This window comes from Eleutherodactylus coqui, chromosome 6, assembly GCF_035609145.1.
Source record: "Eleutherodactylus coqui strain aEleCoq1 chromosome 6, aEleCoq1.hap1, whole genome shotgun sequence".
Taxonomy (NCBI): Eukaryota; Metazoa; Chordata; class Amphibia; order Anura; family Eleutherodactylidae; genus Eleutherodactylus; species Eleutherodactylus coqui.
Window position 1 is genome coordinate 94,445,473 of NC_089842.1, and position 21,728 is coordinate 94,467,200.

The 21,728-nt window shown below is 43.5% G+C and overlaps 1 protein-coding gene across 1 annotated transcript in view; it reads right to left on the reverse strand.

Annotated features, from left to right (window-relative positions):
• Positions 1-21,728, reverse strand: part of SHANK1 (SH3 and multiple ankyrin repeat domains 1) — a 252,112-nt gene that overhangs the window by 35,769 nt on the left and 194,615 nt on the right. The window contains exons 14-15 of the mRNA XM_066572363.1: positions 13,414-13,496; positions 10,695-10,819 (exon numbers count right to left, since the gene is read on the reverse strand). Coding sequence (XP_066428460.1) covers positions 10,695-10,819; positions 13,414-13,496 — 208 coding nt within the window. The remainder of the gene's footprint in view (positions 1-10,694; positions 10,820-13,413; positions 13,497-21,728) is intronic.

Genomic DNA, 21,728 nt, shown 5'->3' on the forward strand with positions numbered 1-21,728 from the left:
TTATTCACAATAGAACATAGAATACATATCAGAAGGTGAAAGTGAGACAGTTTTCTATTTTATTTAAAACAAAAATTAATTAAGATAAAATTAGCATATAAACACTGTACTCTAACCTATTAACTACTAGCTAGTTTTGAGGTTTCTTTTTTTATCCCTGCGTTCCAAAAGCTATAACCATTTCACTTTTCTGTCCATTGACATAGCCATTTTAAGGCTTGTTTTTTGTGGTACGAGTTGTAGGTTTCAGTGGTATCTTGTAGTACACCATATAATGTATTGGGGTGTAATGGAAAAAAAGGCCTTGCATATTTCAACAATACAATGCTAAACCACATACTTCATCCATCAAAACAACATGGCTTCCCAGGAGACGAGTCATGTCACAATCCGCTCTTAGGCCTCTTTCACACGGACGATAAAATCCCGCTACGAAACGCAGGTATGTGAAGCCCATGGTTTCCAATGGGTTCTTTCAGGCTACACAACATCTCTCATGTGGAAGAACCCATTGGAAACCATGGGCTTCACATTTATGCGTTTTGTAGCGATGATTTTGTAGGGAAATTTTGTTGCCCGTGTGAAAGAGGCCTTAGAGAATGTGCTGACCTCTCCGCTGAGCAGCATAAGGCAACATTTGTGGTGGCTTGAGTGACTTTGAGCATGGGAAGACTGTTGGTGTCCGAAAGTGTAGTGTCAGTATTTCTGAAAATCGCACATGCTGTCTCTTCACGAACATTGGCATCAAGAATGCACCAAGACTGAGTGAACTATTGACAGACATCTGACAGAAGATCACACAGAGGCAGGCCAAGTGCAGTTGATCCTAGAGGCAAGCATCAGGTACCACATCTAATATCTCAATAATGTCGTGCCACAGTTGACCAACAAACTCAGCAGTACCACAGCAGGGAAGTTAGACAAATTTCCACAATGATCATGTGGCGTACCTTGCTTCAACGGGAGATGAACCCTTGCTATCACCAACAATGCCTCGGATGGGCCTAGGAAAGAGGTCAATGGAACTTTGACATATGGACAAAGGTCATCTGAAGTGACTAGTCCCATTTCCTGCTGAGCCATACGGGGTTCAGCAGATTGCTAATCATGGTGTCATTGTCTGAGGAGCATTTTTGGTATGGCCTAGGACCACTGGTCATCATAGCACAATCTTTGAATGGTGAACACTACAGGAACCTGTTAGCTGACGATCTGCACCCATATCTTCCGGAAGTCTTCTCCAACCACAGTGCCATCTTTCATCAGGACAATGCACTGTGACATTGAGCTCTGATCACTAGGAAGTGGTTAGAGGAACACAACAATGAATTCTCCACATTTCCATGGCCCCCAAACTCACCAGACTGTAACCTCATTGAGCATGCTTGGGATATATTGGAAAGAGCTGTGAGATTCTTCCTCAACTTACATGCAAAATGTGCATTAACTGACAGCTGCTGTAGCGGGCATGGGGCAAGTTGAATATGGAGGATGTTCACCACCTTGTGATATTTGTTCCCTGATGTCTGGAAGCCGTGATCACCCGAAAGGTGGAGCAACCCATTATTGAGTAGGTGTTACTAATGCAGTGATCATTCAGTGTATATGGCCAATAGTTATTACATTTTGGGTTGAAATACTCTTTATCTGATACACTTCTTCCGGTTTAATACGTCTTTTTAACAGAGCACAAATAGTGATCCTGTTGTGTAATTTGGTCTAATTCACTCTCAAGAAGCAAACCTTGTGATCCATGACTGGTTCCTGTTACAGTATAAGCCATGTGCATGAGATTTAAGAAGTCCATATGGTGCAGAAAAAAATCCACAGTAGAATTGACATGCAGTATGGAATTCAAATCCACAGCATGGGCTGTGAATTTTCATTATGGATTCAACCTCTTCAAATGTGGGGTTGAAATCTGCACCAAAGTCCCTGTTAAAATTGGTATATTACATCCTCTGCATATTTTTTCGCAATGGAAAATATGCTACATGTGATCCTACCTTTATGGTGACCATATACATTGGGTGTATATTGGTCAAAGCTGAAGAGGCCAATAATCCAATGTGTACAGTGACCTTCCGACTCTCTTTAGACGTTGCGGAAGGATCAGGTAGCTGGATTTCTCTCAATTGCAAACTCCAGACCACTACTGGAAGGGGCAGATATTATTGGCTTGGCAGGAGCCTTGCATCAACTACAGGAAACAGGAAGCAGTCCATGACAAGAGCAGAATACACATGTCCAAGAAGATTTGTAGTTGTTACACAGTGTATTCCCAAAGTATTGCTGGCACAAGACCTAGGCTGCCTAATTTACCTATATATCATGATTACAGGAGAGAGCTCACATGGAAAACTATGAATTTAACTAAAGATTCTATTTAAATGAGTTTTCGAGGGAATAAAAAAAGGTTTAACATATGGTAAAATTGTAAAATATTTTTTTTAATCTATTTTAAGGTATATTTATATTGCACGAGCATATTGGTGTTTGCAGTGATTATTGAGACAAAGTGAAAAAAAGAACATTAAATATGTCCGGTAAAAATGCGGAAAATTACCCGGAGGAATGACTTTGGCTGCAAGGTGATTCCATTGTAGCAGCAGGAAATGCAAATATCAACAACTTAGCAGCTTTTTTTTCTAACACTTGACAGGTGACTAGTAAACTCTTTACACTTATTCTGCATTTAACACAGTGCTGCGACAACCTGGAGGCTTTGACCTTGATGACCAATTTGCAAGGTAGTGAAATAATCTTATGACCCAAATATCCTTCAGTTAACAGCTGAACTCTGTAAAATATCCACCACATATTTTTCATGCTCTGTGTTTTAGGTTAAGGTTAGACTGTATGGCAAAATTTTGCTGCCCACAAGTAACAGTAAAATCATAGCATGTCTGCAGTTTCATTATTTCCCTATGGGAAACGAGGATTCGCATGACTTGGTGACTATTGTAAAAAGTCAGACCATGGTGAATAGTTGCCAGTGGGTACAAATCCATACACTGACATTGTCTAAGGTCACATTGTGGTTATGGTATTGTCACAATTGGCTGCTGGGCGATAAAATGTTACCATATAGCCCAAGCACAAAAGAGAGTTTCAGAATAAACACACTTTTGAGAAATGACTTGGGAGCTGAGCTCTGAGTCACCGAGGTGGGCGGCAACGGCCTATTCCCGCAGCATGTAGAATGACAGCTTTCTCTCCATTTGTGTTTAGGGAGAGAGTTGTCAGTCTACATGCTGTGGTCGGGAAGAGGCCAGTGTGGTCTACCTCTGTGACTCACAGCTCAGCTCTGAGCCAAACTTCAAAGTGTGTGTATTTTAAAATGCTGAAGTATTTCAGAATAAAACATACATGAAGGGAATAAGCATACCTGTCCCAGGTTTATGTTGCCCATGGTTTGGGCAGCATCAATCTGGTGACAGAATCCCTTTAAGACCTGGAGAATTTGGAGACCAGGTCTTCACCTTGAACTCTTTAGCATGTTGCTCATAGCATTCCTCAAATAATATTTTGCAGTGTTGCAGGGCACATTGTCCAGTTGAAGAGGTCACTGCCATTAGAAAATATTGTAGGCATTAAGGTGTGTACTTGATCTGTAATGATGGTTAAATAGTTGGTACTTGTAAAAGTAAAATCCACAAGAATACAAGGACCCAAGATTTCCCAGCAGAATACTGCCCAGAGTATCACATTGCCTCAGTTGGCTTGTCTTCTTCCCATAGTATATCTTGGTGTCATCTCTTGCCTATATCTAGTTGTCCACACGATGCAACAGAAAAGTTGCTGGGCCTTAATCCTCAGGAACGTAAAAACATGCTCCCGGCGGGGATTAAAACCCTGCAGTCTCTGGGCGTAACAGTCCCATGCTGCCGGATCCAGGAGGTAGCCAACAGCCTAGGAGCCCCTCTCCCCCCCCCCCCCCCCCGGTAATGTAAGAGGAGCTATCCCACCGATAGCGCCAATGGCATAAAAATAAATAATAAGCTAAAATAAGTTCGATTTTCAGTTCCCCTCACAGATCGCATCCATGGAGGGGGCTGAAACTACTCACCCCCATCCTCCACAATATCCCACATTAATATGGCCCAGAACGGACCGCATGCGTGCCAAAGGAAAAATGGATACGCATGCTCAGAAACACAGATCAACGCGGGACATTTAAAATCTCTTGGCCCCTGACTACTGTAGCCTAGAGGCAGGAGATATCACCGGGTACAGCGGTGAGCGGTTCCTGGGCCCGTGATCGCCGGTATCCATTGGAACATGGAAAAGTTTTTAAAAAGTTAAAAAGCTTAAAGTTTCAGCTGCCCTCATGGATCGGATCCATGAGGGGCAGCTGAAAATACTCACGCCCGTCCTCCGTGATGTCCTGAGGCGGTCTGGACCTGCCGTGGGATTCTGCGAATGCGCTGATGTGGCACACGAGTACAGAAGGCCAGAGAGCCCTGGCAAATTTAAAATTTCACTGCCCTCAGCTGTCAAATATAGCTGAGTGCAGGGAGAGGTCACCGGAGACCGCTGTATACGATCCATTGGACAACAGTGATCATGTAAAGTTAAGAAATGTAAAGAAAAAAGTTTGAAAAGTTAAAGTTTCATCTCCTTTTAGGATCATATGCATAAGGGGAGATGAAATGAAATACCTAAGGTCCCCAGAGTTGTCCCCCGATCAGATCTGTATCCACGGACCATTCTCAGCTTCGGCGCATACGCCCGTCAGCAAAATGGCGGACATATGTGCAAAAGTCAAGAATTGTACGGTAAATTTTAAATCTCCCTGCTCCTGGCTACCAAAGGTAGCCAAGAGCCTGGAGATGTCACAGGGGGGGTCGCGGTATGCAGTCCCCGGTCATGTGATCCAATGGATAATGGCGAACACATAAAAGTTAAAAAAAAGTTGAAGTTTCATCTCCCCTCACCAATGTGATTGGTGAGAGGAGATGAAATTTCTTACCGAAGGACTCCACATTTGAAACCCAACGCGATCATCCTCTGGACCTTCCTGGCTTCTGCACATGCGCCTGCCAGCAAAATGCAAGACACATATGCAGGAGCTGGGAAGGGCCCGGGAAATGTAAAATCTTCTTGCTTCCGGTGACCAAAGGTCACCAAGAGCCTGTAGCTGTGACCGGTGGCCTCGCTGAGTGGTCCCCGGTCACGTGATAAAAAGGTAGTGATCTACCTTTTTCTGTTTTCACGTGACCGGATAGGAAGTGCAGATTTCATATGCGTTTGATCCGCGGTAATACGCGCATCAATCAAATGCATTGAATTACACAATTTCGCTCACATTAGCGAGTCAGAATTACATAATCCACTCGCAGAAAGCAGAGCACAGGATGTTCTATTTTACCGCGGATTTCCACAACATAGAGCCCATTGCGCTCCATGGTTGTGGATATACCCGCAGCCCGTACGAAACTACATTGTGTACGGGCTGAGGGTACCTGCGTCATCGCTAAGCAACAGCACGGGACATACAAACAAAAGGTGTACTGCGCATGACCACCTATGTGAGTATGCAGTTATGCGCAGTACATTACGCGGCTGTACACAGGGCTATGGTCGGGCTCACCGCTGGGATCCGCTGCGGGCCTCCACAAGCGGATTCCACATACGGCCGTGTGAACCTGGCATTATTCAGATCCCTACCTGTAATACGTAATTTACAAGTTGCCCCGGGAACGCTCGCCTTCCTGCAGTTCCAGGAGCAGCTTGTTGAGCGCCTTCTGTGTGACACCTCAGCAAGCTTACGTAGCCGCACAAAGCGACACTTTTTACACTACATCCTTGCTGCTGAGGTCAAGAAATACCCCCCAAAAAATGGGAGGAGAAGATATACCTGGTATTATTGCCCCATGTGCCCATGAACATTTTTCATTTTGCTTTACTTATATTCATTCAAAAACTGTGGGGTCAAAATATGCAGTACACCTCTAGACGAATTCATTAAGGGGTCTAGTTTTCAAAATGGGGTCATTTGTGGGGGTTCTCCATCGTTTTGGATACTCAAGGGCTCTACAAGTGGGTAATGGGGCCTAAATCACCCTCAAGCAGAATGTCTGTTCTGAAAGCCACTGGCTGCTCCTTTCATTTTGGGCCCCGTTGTGCATACAGACATAAGATTTGGGCCACAACGGGTATGTTGTGAACATAGGTCAAATAGGGGTATCCATTTTGGGGTGCAAATCCTCATTTTCATGTGCACTATAGAAAAAATTTGCCTTTAAAATGACATATTTGCAAAAATATGAAATCGTATTTTTTCTCCTCTAAACTCCTGGAAAAAATTGTGTGGTCAAAATACTCCTAACACCTCTCAGTGAATACATTAAGGGGGGTAGTTCTTAAAATGGGGTCATTTGATGGGGTATGTATCATTGTGACACCAATGAGCCTTTGCAATCTTGGCTTGGTGTAGGAAAACAAAGTGTTTCTCAAAATGTTGCTAATCAATGTTAAATCTGTATGTCTCCTTAATGGTTAAAAAAAACAAAATTTTTTCAAATGTGCGTCCAGAATAAAGTAAACAGATGGAAATATATATTTTAGCAAAAATGTGTACAGTATGTTTGCACATATTTGAGATATTGCAATTGAAAATGTGAAAAAGACAGTTTTTTTTCAAAATGTTCCCAATTTTGGCACTTTTAATAAATATACACAAATTCTATCATTCTTTTTTTACCACCTGAATGAAGTACAACATGTGGCGAAAAAACAATGTCAGAATCCCTTAGATATACAAAATCTTAAATGAGTTATTCTATGTTAAATTGACATATGTCAGACTTCCAAAATTTGGCTTGGTCATTAAGGCGCAAACAGGCTTGGTCACGAGATTAATAAGCTGTGATGCATGGCGAGTTTTGACCCCTTTTTCATAGTCAGCAGTAAATTTTCCTGCAATTTGTGCTACAGTAGTTCTGTGGGATTGGACCATATGAGCTAGCCTTCGCTCCTCACATGCATCACTGAGCCTTGGGTGCACACGACTCTGTCGCTTATTTTGGACTATTTTTAGTAGGTACTAACCCCTGCAGACCAGGAACACCCCACTAGACCTGCCATTTTGGAGATGTTATGGCCTCCGTCATTTAGCCATCAAAATGTGTCCATTGTCAAGATTGCTCAGATCCTTACACTTGTCCATCTTTCCTGCTTCCAACACATTAGCTTCAAGAACTGACTGTTCATTTGCTGCCTGGTATATTCCATCCATTGACAGGTGCCATTTTAACAAGATGATCAATGTTACTCTCTTCAACAAAAAAGTGACCCTTCCTGTGTAAAATGGGTCCATTTTGCAGTTTATTGTAATAGAAAGTAAAATAATGGGACAGGGCACTATACATGGAGGACTCTTTAATTAAAGGGTATGTACAATTTTGCAATCAATTTTAATTTATTGCTTTAGCTGATCTACAATAAAAAATGAAGCACTTCAGGAAAATGTCATGATTAACAATATCTTACCATTTTGTGTATACAGCTCCTATGTAGACCTATGTGTTCCTAAGGTTATAGACTACAAACAGACCCAGTGTAGTCTGATCTTGCAGTTACATGTTACTACACTGCAGTACTGGACAGGGTGCCTCCATAAGTGTAACATTCCCTATGTAATACCAAATATGATGGAGCATGGCAACAGCTTTTTGATATATTTTCAAGGACTCTATTAAAAAACATCTTTGTGCACTTCGGCATGGGTAAACAGGCGGAATTTGCTCTATCAATGGGCAAAATCCATGTGTGGAAATTCTGATGCGCAAACGAGTGTTTCCACGTCAAGAAGTGACATGAATTCCATAGAATGCCGTGGATTTTGATGTGGCTTTTAAGGTGGAATTCACTGTAGAAACTTCTGTAGCAAATTCCGCCATGTGAACATACTCTAAGAATGCTTGCAAATCTAAAAGTGTTAATAGTTTATTTTTGTAAATTAACAAAATGAACAAGGAAATGGGCAACATTGAGGACCATAGATGTATTGGTTGCCCAAGGATACTTAGTGCAGCAGATAAAAGAGACATCATGCTTACTTCCCTTCAAAATCGGAAGACATAGAGGAGTGCCATCAGCTCAGAACTGGCAATAACCAGAGGCACCCAGGTACACTCCTCTAATGTTCAGAGAAGTTTGGCCAGAAGTGGTCTTCATGCAAGAATGGTGTCCAAAAAACCATACCTTCAATGTAGAAACAAGTTCAAGCGACTCAAAAATGCACAAAAACATAGGAACTGGGGTGCAGGAAAATGGCAGCAGGAGCTCTGGACTGATGGGCCAAAATGTTAAATACTTGGCTGTGTAGTTTGTTCGCTGGAGGCCTGGAGAGAGGTACACCAATGAGTATCTGCAGGCAACAGTGACACTTGGTGAAGGTTCCTTGCAGGATTTTCGGCTGCATTTCATCAATTAGAGTTGGATTTCTGGTCAGGATAGATGGTGAACTCAATGCTGAGAAATACAGGCTGATACTTAACAATCATGCAATACCATCAGGGAGGCGTCTGATTGGCTCCAAATTTATGATGCAGCAGGACAACGAACCCAAACATACAGTCAATATCATTAAGAACTATCTTCAGCATAAAGAAGAACAAGGAGTCCTGGAAGTGATGACATGGCCTCAACAGATCCCTGATCCCAACATAATCAAGTCTATCAGAGATTACATGAAAAGACAGAAGGATTTGAGCAAACTTACATCCAAAGACGATCTGTGATTAGTTCTTCAAGATGTTTGGAACAACCTCACTGACAAGGTCTTTCAAAAACTGTTTACCTAGAAGAATTGATACTCTTTTCAATGGGAAACCTCGCTAAAGGCCATGTCGGAGGATCGCTACTTCCCTGAAGTGATGGGAAGCATTTTTGACACAAGAATGCCTTGCATCCGCGGAGACATCACATGTTCCCAAGCGAGATATCGAGACGAGTTTCACGGCCCGATATAATGCTCGCCTCTGTGAAATTAGCCTAACGTGCTCTTTTTATACAGTCTTGAGACTTACCGTAGTAGAAAATTGACCCTCCCACTGTTTTTTATTAGTACCTTTTATTACTACTTTTCCAGCTTTTTTCTATGCTTGTCCCAACTTTTATAAGATGTGTTGCTGCCATTAATTGAGTTAATTTAGAAATCAAAAAATGTCTCACTTTCACGTTATGATATGTGTTCTATGTTCTACTGTGAATAAAATATGGTTAGATGAGATTTCCAAATCATTGTGTTCTTTTTTCTCTTTATATTTTACACAGCGTACCAACTTTTTTTGAATTGTGGTTATATTTCAACATATTATGTCCTGCCTATCATAGTGCTTACTATGTGAATATGAAAATACAATATACTGCAATACTGTAGTATTGAATTACATTATAGAAACGATCAAACGATCACAAATTCAAGTCCCCAAAGGGACTTAAAAATAATGTAAAATGTAATTGAAATAAAATTTAAAAAAAACTAAGAAAATTGAATATTAAAAATTATAAAAAACGTTTTCCCTTTTTCCCATTTTCCTTTAAGACTATAAAAATCCAACAATTGTCATCACTGTTCTTGGAAAAGCCTAAACTGTCAAAGTATCACATTATTTATCTCACAAAGTAAATGTTGGTAAAAAATAAAAAAAAATACAAAATTCCTGAACTGCTGATTTTTTTTTTTTTTTTTTGGGGGGGGGCCACCCTATCTCTCAGTAAATGCTGAATAAAAAGTGATCAAAATGATGTTTGCAGCAAAAAGGTAGCAATAAAAACTACAGCTTTCCAGCAAAAAGCAAACCCTCACACACCTCCATCGAAGAAAAAAAATAAAGTTATTGGGCTCAGAATATGATGACAAAAAGCATTTTCATTTTCATAAAATGGTTTTAAAAAAGTAAAACTTAAAAAAAAATCTATAACCATAATATCGTCATTATGATATTGAAACATAGAATGATGTAAAATGTCATTTTTACCGCACCATGAATGCTGCAAAAGCAGAACTCCCAAAAATTAGCACATTTGCTTTTTTCCATTATACCCCACTTAAAAGTTTTCCAATACATTACATGATGTCCTACAGGGTACCACTGAAATCTATAACTTGTCCGGCAAAAAACAAGCTCCCGTATTGCTATGTCGACAGGCAGAAAAGTGAAATTGTTATAGCTTTTGGAACGCAGGGAGGAAAAAGACAAAAACCTCTAAAATGACGGGTACTTAAAAGGTTAGAGTACAGAGTTTAGATGCCAATTTTATCTTAACGACTGAGGAATTTTATGAACAAACTCACAGCTTGTGTCTATATCTAATCATGGTCTTCGGCATATTTAGAATTGGTTACAATTAGAGATGAGCGAGCACGCTCGGATAAGGCAGTTGCTCGAGCGAGCATCGCTTTTCTCGAGTAATTGCATTCTCGTCCGAGCAGGCTCGGGGGGCAGCAGGGGTGAGCAAGGGGGGGGGGGGGAGTGAGAGAGTTATATCTCTCTCTCCACCCCGCCGACCCCCCCCTCCCTCCCGAGCCTGCTCGGTCGAGAATGCAGTTACTCGAGAAGAGCGATGCCACTGTTATCTGCCACTGTTTGTGACCATCCTAACCGGGCTTACAATGGTAAAATATGTGTTGATCATCAGCATACTGCATACATTTAACAATATCTAGAATGGGTTTATTTTACCTCAATTAAAAAGTCCCCCATCCTGAGACCTGCTCTCCAAGCCACACCCCCTTCATCCACACTTTCCAAGTACTGAAGCGCTGGAAAAGCCGGAGTTGGAGTGAACTCCTCAATTGGGGTTTGTGCTGTAAAAAAACATGACAAGTATAAGTTATTTTTCAAAATGAGACATTTCCAATTATATTAACCTCTTAGGACCTTCCATATGTGGTCGTTAAGGGTGCTTTCACACACACCCAAAAAAATTCCACAGTATGCAGTGGAATATTCCGCAGCACCAAAATCCACACACCTAAATGCAGATTTTGATGTAGAATTGCCAGCAGAATTAAGGCATTTATTAAGTCCACATCAAAACTCTGGTGCGGATCAAATATTCCACAAAGGTAACAATTAATATAGTTGAACTTTCTGTTTTCACTTCTGCAAAAATGCCCATCACAACTGAAAAGAAAAATACCAAAATCTCTGCAAATAAATAAACACAAGTACCAAATTTAGGGCGCCTCTCCAACGTCTAATTTATTGATATTTGGACAATTTTCTGTTTTTGAAATCCACTTCAAAGAGGACCTGCCACCTCTCCTGATATGTCTCTTTTAGTAAATAATTACTAACAATCTTGGAGAATCTTCTCTTAGAACTCTGCTGTGCCATTCCTGTTATTCCTCCTAGAAATGCATGACTATACTGACAACTGGGCGTTGCCATTCCCTTGTCAAGGAGGTGTGTCCCTACATAGTTTGATGCTGTCAGCACTGATTGCACGATGTCAGACATATGTCTCCAATTGGTAACACCCACTTCTCAATTTAGTCATACATTTCCAGGATAAATAGCAGAGGAACAGTACAACACAGAATTGTTATTTCATAGTGGATACAAGTATTTACTAGAAGAGGCATGTCATGTGAGGTGAGAGATCCTCCTTAAAGAACTGCACAGATGTGAGGCAGTAACAGTGCAAAGCACGTGAGCGCCAAATCTGTTCCTTACAGTTTACCAGCATCCTAACCTGGACTGTTCTAAAATAATCTTTGTTTGTGAAGACCCTACCTTCTCTCCCATGTTCTTAAAGGAGCTGTCCACTTTGAAATACGGTGGTAATAATGTGCCTACAAACCCCAGGAATCAGCTATAATTTTCCCGGAATCTATCAGCAAGTAAGTGTTCATTGCCCCTACAGAACCATCACAGGGGAAAAGAAGTATTACACTGTGGCTGATAACATCCATGGGCTATAAGAGTATTGCATCAATGAAGTGTGTCCTCCAGATAGAGAGAGTTATTTGTAGCCACTTTCCACTCTGGCTAGTAGATGGTGGTCTCAAACAGAGGACCACCTATATTAACTCAGAATGCCCTAGTAGGGTATTGCAAAATAAGCATTCTAAGGCTGGCTTCACCCAAGTGATTTGGATTCCGCATGCGGGATCCTATAGCGGATTACAGCTGTGAAGCCAGCTGGTGACCTCGCGTACTTGTCGTTCTTCATTGAGTAGGGCGGCTCGCCATCGGTCATGCGCAGTATAGATTATTTGCTCCAATATTTGTATTTGCTGCGCCATCGCTTAGCATATGGGCTACAAGTCGGCTGGCCTTCATTGACTTCAATGGAGGCTGTCCGAGAGGAGTCCACAGCAAAATAGAGCATGCTGTGATTTTTCCTCTACTCACAGAATACGTCATTTGCATCCGCAAGTGTGAGCGCAAAAACAAAAGTACATGCCTTTCAATGCATGCAATTTGTTGCGGATCCTCTGTGCGGACGCTGGTCACGGATTCCGCAATAGGAATCCGGTTGTGTGAAGCCGGCCTAAAACAGACAACTCATTTAGCAATAAACTGATAGCATATAAATAGAGATGAGCGAGCATACTCGAGAGAGCATAGCCTTTTTCGAGTTCCTGCTGGCTCGTCCCTGAAGATTCGGAGTGGGGGGGGTGCTGCGGGGGGCGGCGGAGGGGAGCGGGGTGGAAAGTGAGAAAGATCTCTCTCTCCCTCCCGATTCCCTCTGCAACCCCCCGCTCACACCCTCCCCCCCCCCCCCCGAATCTTCAGGGACGAGCCAGCAGGTACTCAAAAAACGCGATGCTCTCTCGAGTAAATCGCCTTAACGAGTACGCTCACTCATCTCTACATATAAAGTATCTAGGCCAGTGCTACGCAAGCGGTAGCCCCTGAACTGTTGTGAAACTACAACTTCCAGCATGCTCTGACAGGTGAAGGTTGTTCAGGCATGCTGGGAATTGCGCTTTTGTTACAGCGGAAGGGCCACAAGGTGCACATTATTAAACTAGGCAATACATGTGTTAGCGAAGAGCACTCCTCTATGTAGCTGCCACATCTTGATACTCAGTACTCAAGTTCCGTAGAGAGCCTTTGAGAAAGTGAATGCTTTCTGTAATCAGATCAGGATAAAAAAAAAATCACTCCAATCATCTGGTACTGCCGCAGCCTGCCATGATTGATTTGGGCAAAGTGGAGCTCTCAATCATCACCCATGCAGACTACAGCTGTACCTTGGGTTTCCATTCTCTAAGCCATAATACAGATGAGATCTTTCACATCTTGTATTCATTCGGCTTAATCTCGGTCATTTGTACTTGTTAAAGGGAAATATGCCTTTGCACTTGTCTACAGAGAGCGGTACATTCAGTCTCAGTCCAGCAGAGCAGGGAGGCACAAGCAACCACCAGTAATTATAGGAGATCCTCACCCTTCGCTCCTCTCAGCACAAATCCAAAGCCTTCGCTGTCTTTCTTCTGCAGCAGCACAGTTTTCTCTTTAATAATGTAGTCACTGAAATAAAAAAAAAATACAGGCTTAGTTTGGGGGGTGTGGGCACCTCATATGTGCATGAAATTCAAGGGGGTCCTTGAATAGGACTCTAAAGTTTATAGCCTGTCCATCGAATGGGTTATTAATATCAGCCCCATCCATATGAAAGAGAGTGAGCTGCTCCGAGTTATTGTATCAAGCACAACTACTACTACTAAAACTCTGGAACTGTGCACGTTAAAAAATGACGGATATGTGACGCTCGCTGGAACATGACAGTGTCCCTTCAATCAGCTGACTGGCAGGGATGTCACACATCAGACCCCCACCAATTGGTTATTGATGACCTATGCCAGTGATGGCGAACCTTTTAGAGACAGAGTGTCCAAACTGCAACCCAAAACCCACTTCTTTATCGCAAAGCGCCAACACGTCAGGGGGCGGGGCTTATTACGACGTATGATTTTACCCCCGTCATCCTAAAAAGGACAGGGCCACTTCAAAATAGACAGGGTGCAGATTTTGACTACTTTTTGGATGCGGAAATACTGCAGAATGTCCTCAGCAGGAATTTCTGTGGAAAAGCAGTCAAAATCTGCACCCTGTCTATTTTGAAACAGCCCTGCCCATTTCCGCCACATGTAAACATACCCCAGCGGTAATAGTGACACCCCCCCAGCAGCCCTAGCGATAATAGTGACCCCCACCCAGCGGTAATAGTGACCCCCCCAGCGGCCCCAGCGGTAATAGTGACCCCCACCCCCCAGCGATAATAGTGACCCCCACCCCACAGCAGCCCCAGCGGTAATTACTGACTCCCACCCCACAGCGATAATAGTGACCCCCACCCCACAGCGGCCCCAGAGGTAATAGTGACCCCCACCCCACAGTAATAATAGTGACCCCAACCCCACAGCGACCCCTGCGATAATAGTGACACACCCCCAGTATAATATTGACAGCCCCCCCAGTATAACAGTGACACCACACAGCGCCCCTCCCAAGACCCACATACTTACCCCCTCCCCCTCCTGGAAGCTCAGCTCCTCTTTTGGTCGGCGATGTGCTGCTGGACGCCTCCTCCCCCAGACGCTCTCACACAACCAAGTAGTAGGAGTTGTCAGGTGAGGGTGGAGGAGGATCCCGGCTGCACACTGACGTCATAGTGTGTACGAGGATCAGAGTGGCTAGCAGCGCTGTTTGTGAATGCCGGCAGGGAAGTTGCGGCCCTGCTTGTATTCACAAGTGGTGAGCGGCCGATGGCGGTGTTTGCCAGCAGGGAGGGCTCTGCGTGCCGCCTCTGACACGCGTGCCATAGGTTCGCCACCACTGACCTATGCTAAGGCTAGGCCATCCATTTTTTTTCTCCAAAGGAACTGCTTTACCTATTGGCTTCCCAGGAGTCCACTAAAACCCTTATTCTTTAGGGAACTGTAATTGCCCTAGGAGCTTTGTGCTAAGAGATACGTCAACAAGGCATGATAATGGACAGCAAACTGAATCTATGCCCCTTTTGAAGGAAGGCCTAGCTAGGACTCTGAATACACAAAAGTAATTGCACAACTGAGCAAGAATCAAAAGTAGGATTTATTTACATATCTTAATACTTAGTGGGGCTCCTTTGCCCTTAATGACATTGGATACGCTCTGGGGTGTACTTTCTACTAACGTCTGATACACTTCAGCTGGTATTTCCCTCCATTCATCCCGCAAACATCTGGCAAGTTCTCTTAAAGAAGATGAAAGCTGTTTATAATTCCTGACCTGACGTAACAGTTTGACTCAAGGATGTTCAGTAGGTTGGGACTCTGTGCAGCCAGTTGAACATCCATATCCTCAAACCAAGGTAAAACTGCATTGGATATGTGACATTGTCAGCAGCACCTTTATTGTCTAAAATGTCAAGGCACACTTCTGTGTTTATGGTTCTTGCCACTTCTGCCAGCAGACTGGGACTATGCCACATAAAACATCCCCAGATCATAACAGAAATTCTGTTTCCCCAGGATCCTCCACACCCAGATATGTCCATCTGATATGAAGTGAAGTAGTGTGAGTAATCACTCCATACAACATTATTCCATTGCTCTAGTGTCCAATGACAACCCTCCTACCACCATATTAGATGTTTTAGACCATTACACTTCGTGATGGACGGCTTGTGTGCTGTAGCACAACCCGTATATAGAATAGCACGCAGTTCCTGTAACAAACTATGGCTGACAGCTCCAAGGGTCTGCATCTTATGTAGCAATGTTTAAGACACAAGGCATACTAATAAGACACAATCCATTCTACTGATAGAGGTGTCCAAATACATTTGGCAGGACAGTGTATATGGGCTTATAAATGGGAAACATTAATCAGTTGGAGCCACATTAAAGACAACGGTATACTGGGGAATTGCATAAATAGCGAGTGCCCAATTATATTTTATTATTTGAATTAGTCCCCCTTGAACATCTTATATGAAGAGTTGCAGAAAGTTTCAAAAATCCATCTGCTGCCCTATACGTTTGTTAGACATGGGCTGGTTTAGACAGTTTGTACCAGGTATGCATTAATTTAAGGCCCATTTACACTGAAAGATTATCGCTCAAAAATCGCTCAAACGACAGTTTGAGTGACAGTTTTGAGTGATCATCTTTGTATAACTTTAAGTAGCTAATTAGGTTAGCTAATAAATTTAAGTAGCTAATTAGCTACTTAAGAGTTAATGCACACAGAGCGGGATAGCTCTGAGAACAAAGCAGCTGTTTTGTATATGCAAACAGCTGCATTGTTCTCAGAGTTTTCAGCTGATGTGCTGCTGAGAACTGCCAGGGGGATACCAGCTGAAAGAATACTATCAGCGCCACCCCTTGAGAAAATCAGTGTGCGGCGCTGATAACAGTCATCAGTGATTAAATCGCCGATGAATGAATAGTGCATGAACAGTGCACGATAGCTGCGCGTTTAGAGGCAACGATTATTGCTCAAAAGGTGACTTTTGAGCGATAATCGTTTCTAAATGGGCCATTAGACAGAATGCGAGCTGCCATGAAGGGCAGACGCTTGCTGGGTCTGCATCAAAAGTGCAGGGAATGTGCCATAGCCTATGGCAAGCGAGTGAGGGGAGATAGAATAATGCAGCGAGAATATATATGACTACTAGACTGAACTGTGGCTTATTTATGATAACTAGCACAACAGAATGTGGAGATGTGTCTCCTGTCATCACATTACTGGTGAGATCTGTGACCCAGTTCTGGAACATGACAGCTCCCATATGTACCGGATGCACAAGCCGCACAACCACAAGGTAACTTAAAAAAAATGCTTTATACAGTATAAGCAAAAGTGAAGGCATCTTATCTATCGAAGTCATTATGTAACGCCACGCTGTGCCTCATACTCACTCATCATCACCATAGCATCTACACAGAAAGATCCACTTCTCTTATGAGAGCTGTCTAAAAACACTGCCTTTGTTGCCTACAGCAACCAATCACAGTGCAGCTTTCATTTCTTATACTGCTGAGGTAAAATGAAAGCTGCGCTGCGATTGGTTGCTATTTCTTATACTGCTGAGGTAAAATGAAAGCTACGCTGTGATTGGTTGCTTAAAAAAAGCAGCATGACTTCTTTTTGCCTGTTTTTGCCTCCGTATTTGTATACATCGCTATTATTTTCTGTTGGAAAAGTATGGATCCGTATTTGTCCTGTACAAAATGAAACCAATGACAGCAAATAAGGAGGAAAAATGGATCAAACCCTGATGAAATACTGATGGCCTGTGGTTGTAATGTCATCATCTGTAACACCTCCGTATTACGGACGCCTTACAATCCGCTTGTCGGATCCGGCCCCACTTCTAGAATATGGAAGATGAGGTAGACTTTCTGTCAGTAGATTACCATCCTATCACGTTACTCTGCTGTGCCCGGTATATAGATGACGTGATACAGAATGCAATGCTTTACTTTACGAGGACTGAAGGGAGATTTCAGCTCAGAATCCTGCAGAATACAGACTGCAGCTTGCAAAGTAAGGCCTCAGTCACACGGGCGCATCGGCATCTGTACAATGACGCCGATACGCCCGTGTGACTGCAGGAAGGAGAAGGACGTACCAGAAGACGGCCGTCTCACTGCAGCGCCGGAGGAAAGAACACATGACCAGCAATGAAGCCGGTCACATGTTCTTTCCTCTGGCGCTGCAGAGAGACGTCCGTCTTTAGGTACGTCTGTCTGCTGGTGTCAGTCACACGGGCGCATCGGCGCCGGTGTACGGATGCCGATGCGCCCGTGTGACTGAGGCCTAATGCAGGATCAATACAAGATACAATGTGTAAGATAACAGATAAGTACAAGATAAATAATACAAAGTATTTACAAAATTAGCTTTATATGTAGAGTAATTCTATTTTTTTAATCAGATCATTTTATTGAAGTTATAATTGTAATACAGCGCCGCATAATTTCTATGCCTTAATATATACATAAGCATAATATACATTAGGCACATCATTACCTCACCCGAACAATCATTATATTTAACCCGTTTAGGACCAGGAACTGTAAATTTACGGCACCTGGTCCTGGGCTTAAAGCCGGCCATATGTAAAATTACGGCGGCGCTTTAAGCCTCCTGCCTCTGCAATCAATCAGAGGAAGGAACGGGTTATCAGCTCTTAATGACAGCTGATAACCCGGAGGAGAAGGCAGGAGGGGGTTTTAACCCTTCCTGCCTTCTGCTTCCCCGAGTACACAGAGCTCAATGAGCACTGTGTACTGAAAGTGAAAGTAACATGTAACTTTCACATCGGGAGGCATATATCTATATTACACTCAAGTTCGGCACTATGGAGCAATTCCAGCAACCTCATTGGTTCTGATTCACAATTCCAGCAACCTCATTGGTTCTGATTCACAATTCCAGCAACCGCATTGGTTGTTTGGCTTATCTGATTCAACTTGATTGGTCGTTTGGGTTCTCTGATTCAACCTGATTGGTTGTTAGTGCCGAACTTGAGTGTAATAAAGATTTATGCCATCGAGAGCCCGGGGAGTCATGTGACAGCCTGGGTTCCCTGCTACAGCAGAGCTGGAGGGTCACACTAGCCCCTGGCAGCTCTGCCAGTGACTACTGTCACTACAGGGGCTGTTTTCCCCTGTAACTGGGGCTCCTATGGATGCCCCAGCTACAGTGGGAAAGTGTCAAATAAAAACAAAATTTAAACTGAATGTCCCCCAGAGGTCTTATATGACGTCATGAGAGACATAGATAGTAAAAAACATAAATACATACGCAAGTAAAGCAAAATAGCAGAATAAAACAACAATATATACATAAGAAAGAAAATAACACGAAGCCGATGCCAACAAAAACCGTCGCCGTATGCGCCCTGTAAACCAAAACCATACATACTATATATTAAAATGTCCGAAACAAATAGAGGAACACATTCCCATACTTTATTTTAGCATAAATATACTAAATATACAAAATGAAAAAAAAAAACTATAAATGTTAAAAAAATCATATTTTTTATAGCATTTTACCCCCAATAAAACTAAAAAACAGAAAAAAAGTCAGTGAAAAAGATATTAAAAAAATCTCCTTATATGTCACGGGAAAAAAACACAGCAAAAATAATTTTGATAGCTAAAGGAAAAAAATAGGGTAGCACCGCCACATGGGTAAAATCCCTAAAAAGTGTCTGGTCCTCAGGGCGAGCACCCACTGGCGTTTGCGTTTTCCGCGGGAAAAAAACGCAGCGTTTTCGCCGCGTTTCCCGCGTTTTTTCCGCCCGTTTTCCGCGGCGTTTTTCGCGGCGTTTTCGCGGCTTTGCCATTAATTTCCATGGAGAAAAATAAGGACACATATGCAACTGACAGTTCCTATGTTAAAAACGCAAACGCAATGCAAAAAAAACGCCAGTGGACAGGAACACATGTTATCTCTATGCCTGTGCAGGAAAAACGCAAAACGCAAAACGCAAAACGCAGGTAAAAAAACGCCAGTGGGTGCTCGCCCTTAAGGTACAAAACAGCCTGGTCCTTAAGGGGTTAAACAAATCAGGTCCTCCTGCATACCCAACAAGACCTAACTAAAAGGAAATAAATCACATCACCAAATAAGGACTCAGGGCGAGCACCCACTGGCGTTTTTTTACCTGCGTTTTGCGTTTTGCGTTTTTCCTGCACAGGCATAGAGATAACATGTGTTCCTGTCCACTGGCGTTTTTTTTGCTGTGCGTTTGCGTTTTTAACATAGGAGCTGTCAGTTGCATATGTGTCCTTATTTTTCTCCATGGAAATTAATGGAAAAGCCGCGAAAACGCCGCGAAACCGCCGCGAAAAACGCCGCGGAAAACGGGCTGAAAAACGCGGGAAACGCGGCGAAAACGCTGCGTTTTTTTCCCGCGGAAAACGCAAACGCCAGTGGGTGCTCGCCCTTAGGCCTCATGTCCACTGGTAGATTTGATTGCAGAATCTGTGCAGGAGATCCGCAAATCAAGCTACCCATAGGTATTAATGGGCATCCGCAAATAAATTAAAGCATGCGGATTTGATTTGCGGACTTTCTGGCCTGGAAGACAAATCACAGCATGCTCCATTTCTGTGTGGATCCTGTCCGATCTGCGGCCCGCCTGCTGCTGACTCTGCAGATGTGCCGCAGATCCGCAGGAGTTCAAAAAAAAAGTGCACTGCGTATGTGCGCAGAGCGCCGGCTGGCGCACCCACAGGCATCCACAGTGCAAAAGAAAGAAGATCCCGGACGACCCAGACAGGTCTGCAGGAGAACTGGACAGGTAAAAAAAATGTCCTTGGCCGCAGGCAGGGAGGGCTCTCGCTGCGGGCTCCATGGCAATGTTTTTACACATGAATGAAGCTGTTGAAGTAGATTTGCACATGTGTCTCTGCATATTATTGTTCCTTTATCCCGCATAGTGCCAGTTCACACACGTGCATGACACACTCTTTCCACGGATTTAATGGCTATTTAAGCCTGATGAGGTCCAGAGCTCTTCTTTTCCCCATGTTTTGCTCAGTGTCACACCCTTCCCCTCACATACTTGCACACATCCGTAGACTTCCATAGAACTTTTGCTGCACAAAACACAGAAAGACAAAGCAGGTCCTACTTCTTTTACCGTGCGCGAGAAATGCCGGCGCAAAACGCACTCATGAGAATGAGCTCATTGACATCCATGGGCTCTATTCTCTGCATTTAGTGTACAAATATGCCCTAAGATGTGCTGCTATATATGTAAAGTGCGGTGTGCATGCGTTTAGACAAAAGGGTTTGGGTAGCTCAACATGGAGCATAAATGCTGCAGAATTTACGTGCAAAATTTCAATACAGAAAATCGGCAGTGTTTATATTAGCAGTGAGGTTGGTGAGTTTAAAGCAAATCTCATCCACAGAGAAAATCCTCAAAATCCACAAGATATCAATTTATGCTGGGGATCTTCATTACGGAGTTCACCTTTTACTATACCAAGGGTGAAAACTGTGGCAAATCCACAGCACTTTTGCACCCAAATCTGCAACAAGTAGCACACCATGTGATGCATTTTTTACTGCTGTGGATTTTTGACAGATCTGCAGAAAACCCAAAGTGGATCTGCTTCACATGGCCATACCTTGTGTGTAAAAATGTGTTCAGATGTTTCTAAATCTGTAGTTTAGGCTGCCTGTCCATGGGCGAGTTTGAATTGCGTTCCCCGCGGCGATAATCCGGCCACGGGGAACGCAGTTCAAGCTTTCCATAGCGTTGCTATGGAGGGCGCTTCCCCCCTGTCCACGATTATTGCTATTCTCCACTCGCGGCTGGCAAATCGCAGCATGCTGCGATTTGCCGTGATTCTCCGAGGTCCTCTGCGGTCAGCCTATCTATTAGATAAGGCTGACAGCAGACATCCGTCTGCCGGCTCCTGCTCCCGGGTGGCAGAGATCCGTCTGATAGCTCCTGATACCGCAACGCCCGTGAACAGGCAGCCTTAAGGGTTCCTGTCCAAAGGGCGTGATTTCGCCGGCGGTAAACGGCCGGTGAATCACGGCCTCTGAAGCTTTCCACAGCACTGCTATGCAAAGCGCTGGCACACTGTCCACGAGCGGAGAATCATTGGGATTCTTCGCTCGCGGCGGGCTGTTCGCAGCATGGTGCGAATTGCCCTGATTCTCTGCCGTCAGCCTATCTATCAGATAGGGCTGACCGGCGGAAATTCGGCGGCGGCTCCTGCTCCCGGGTGGCGGCTCCCGCGG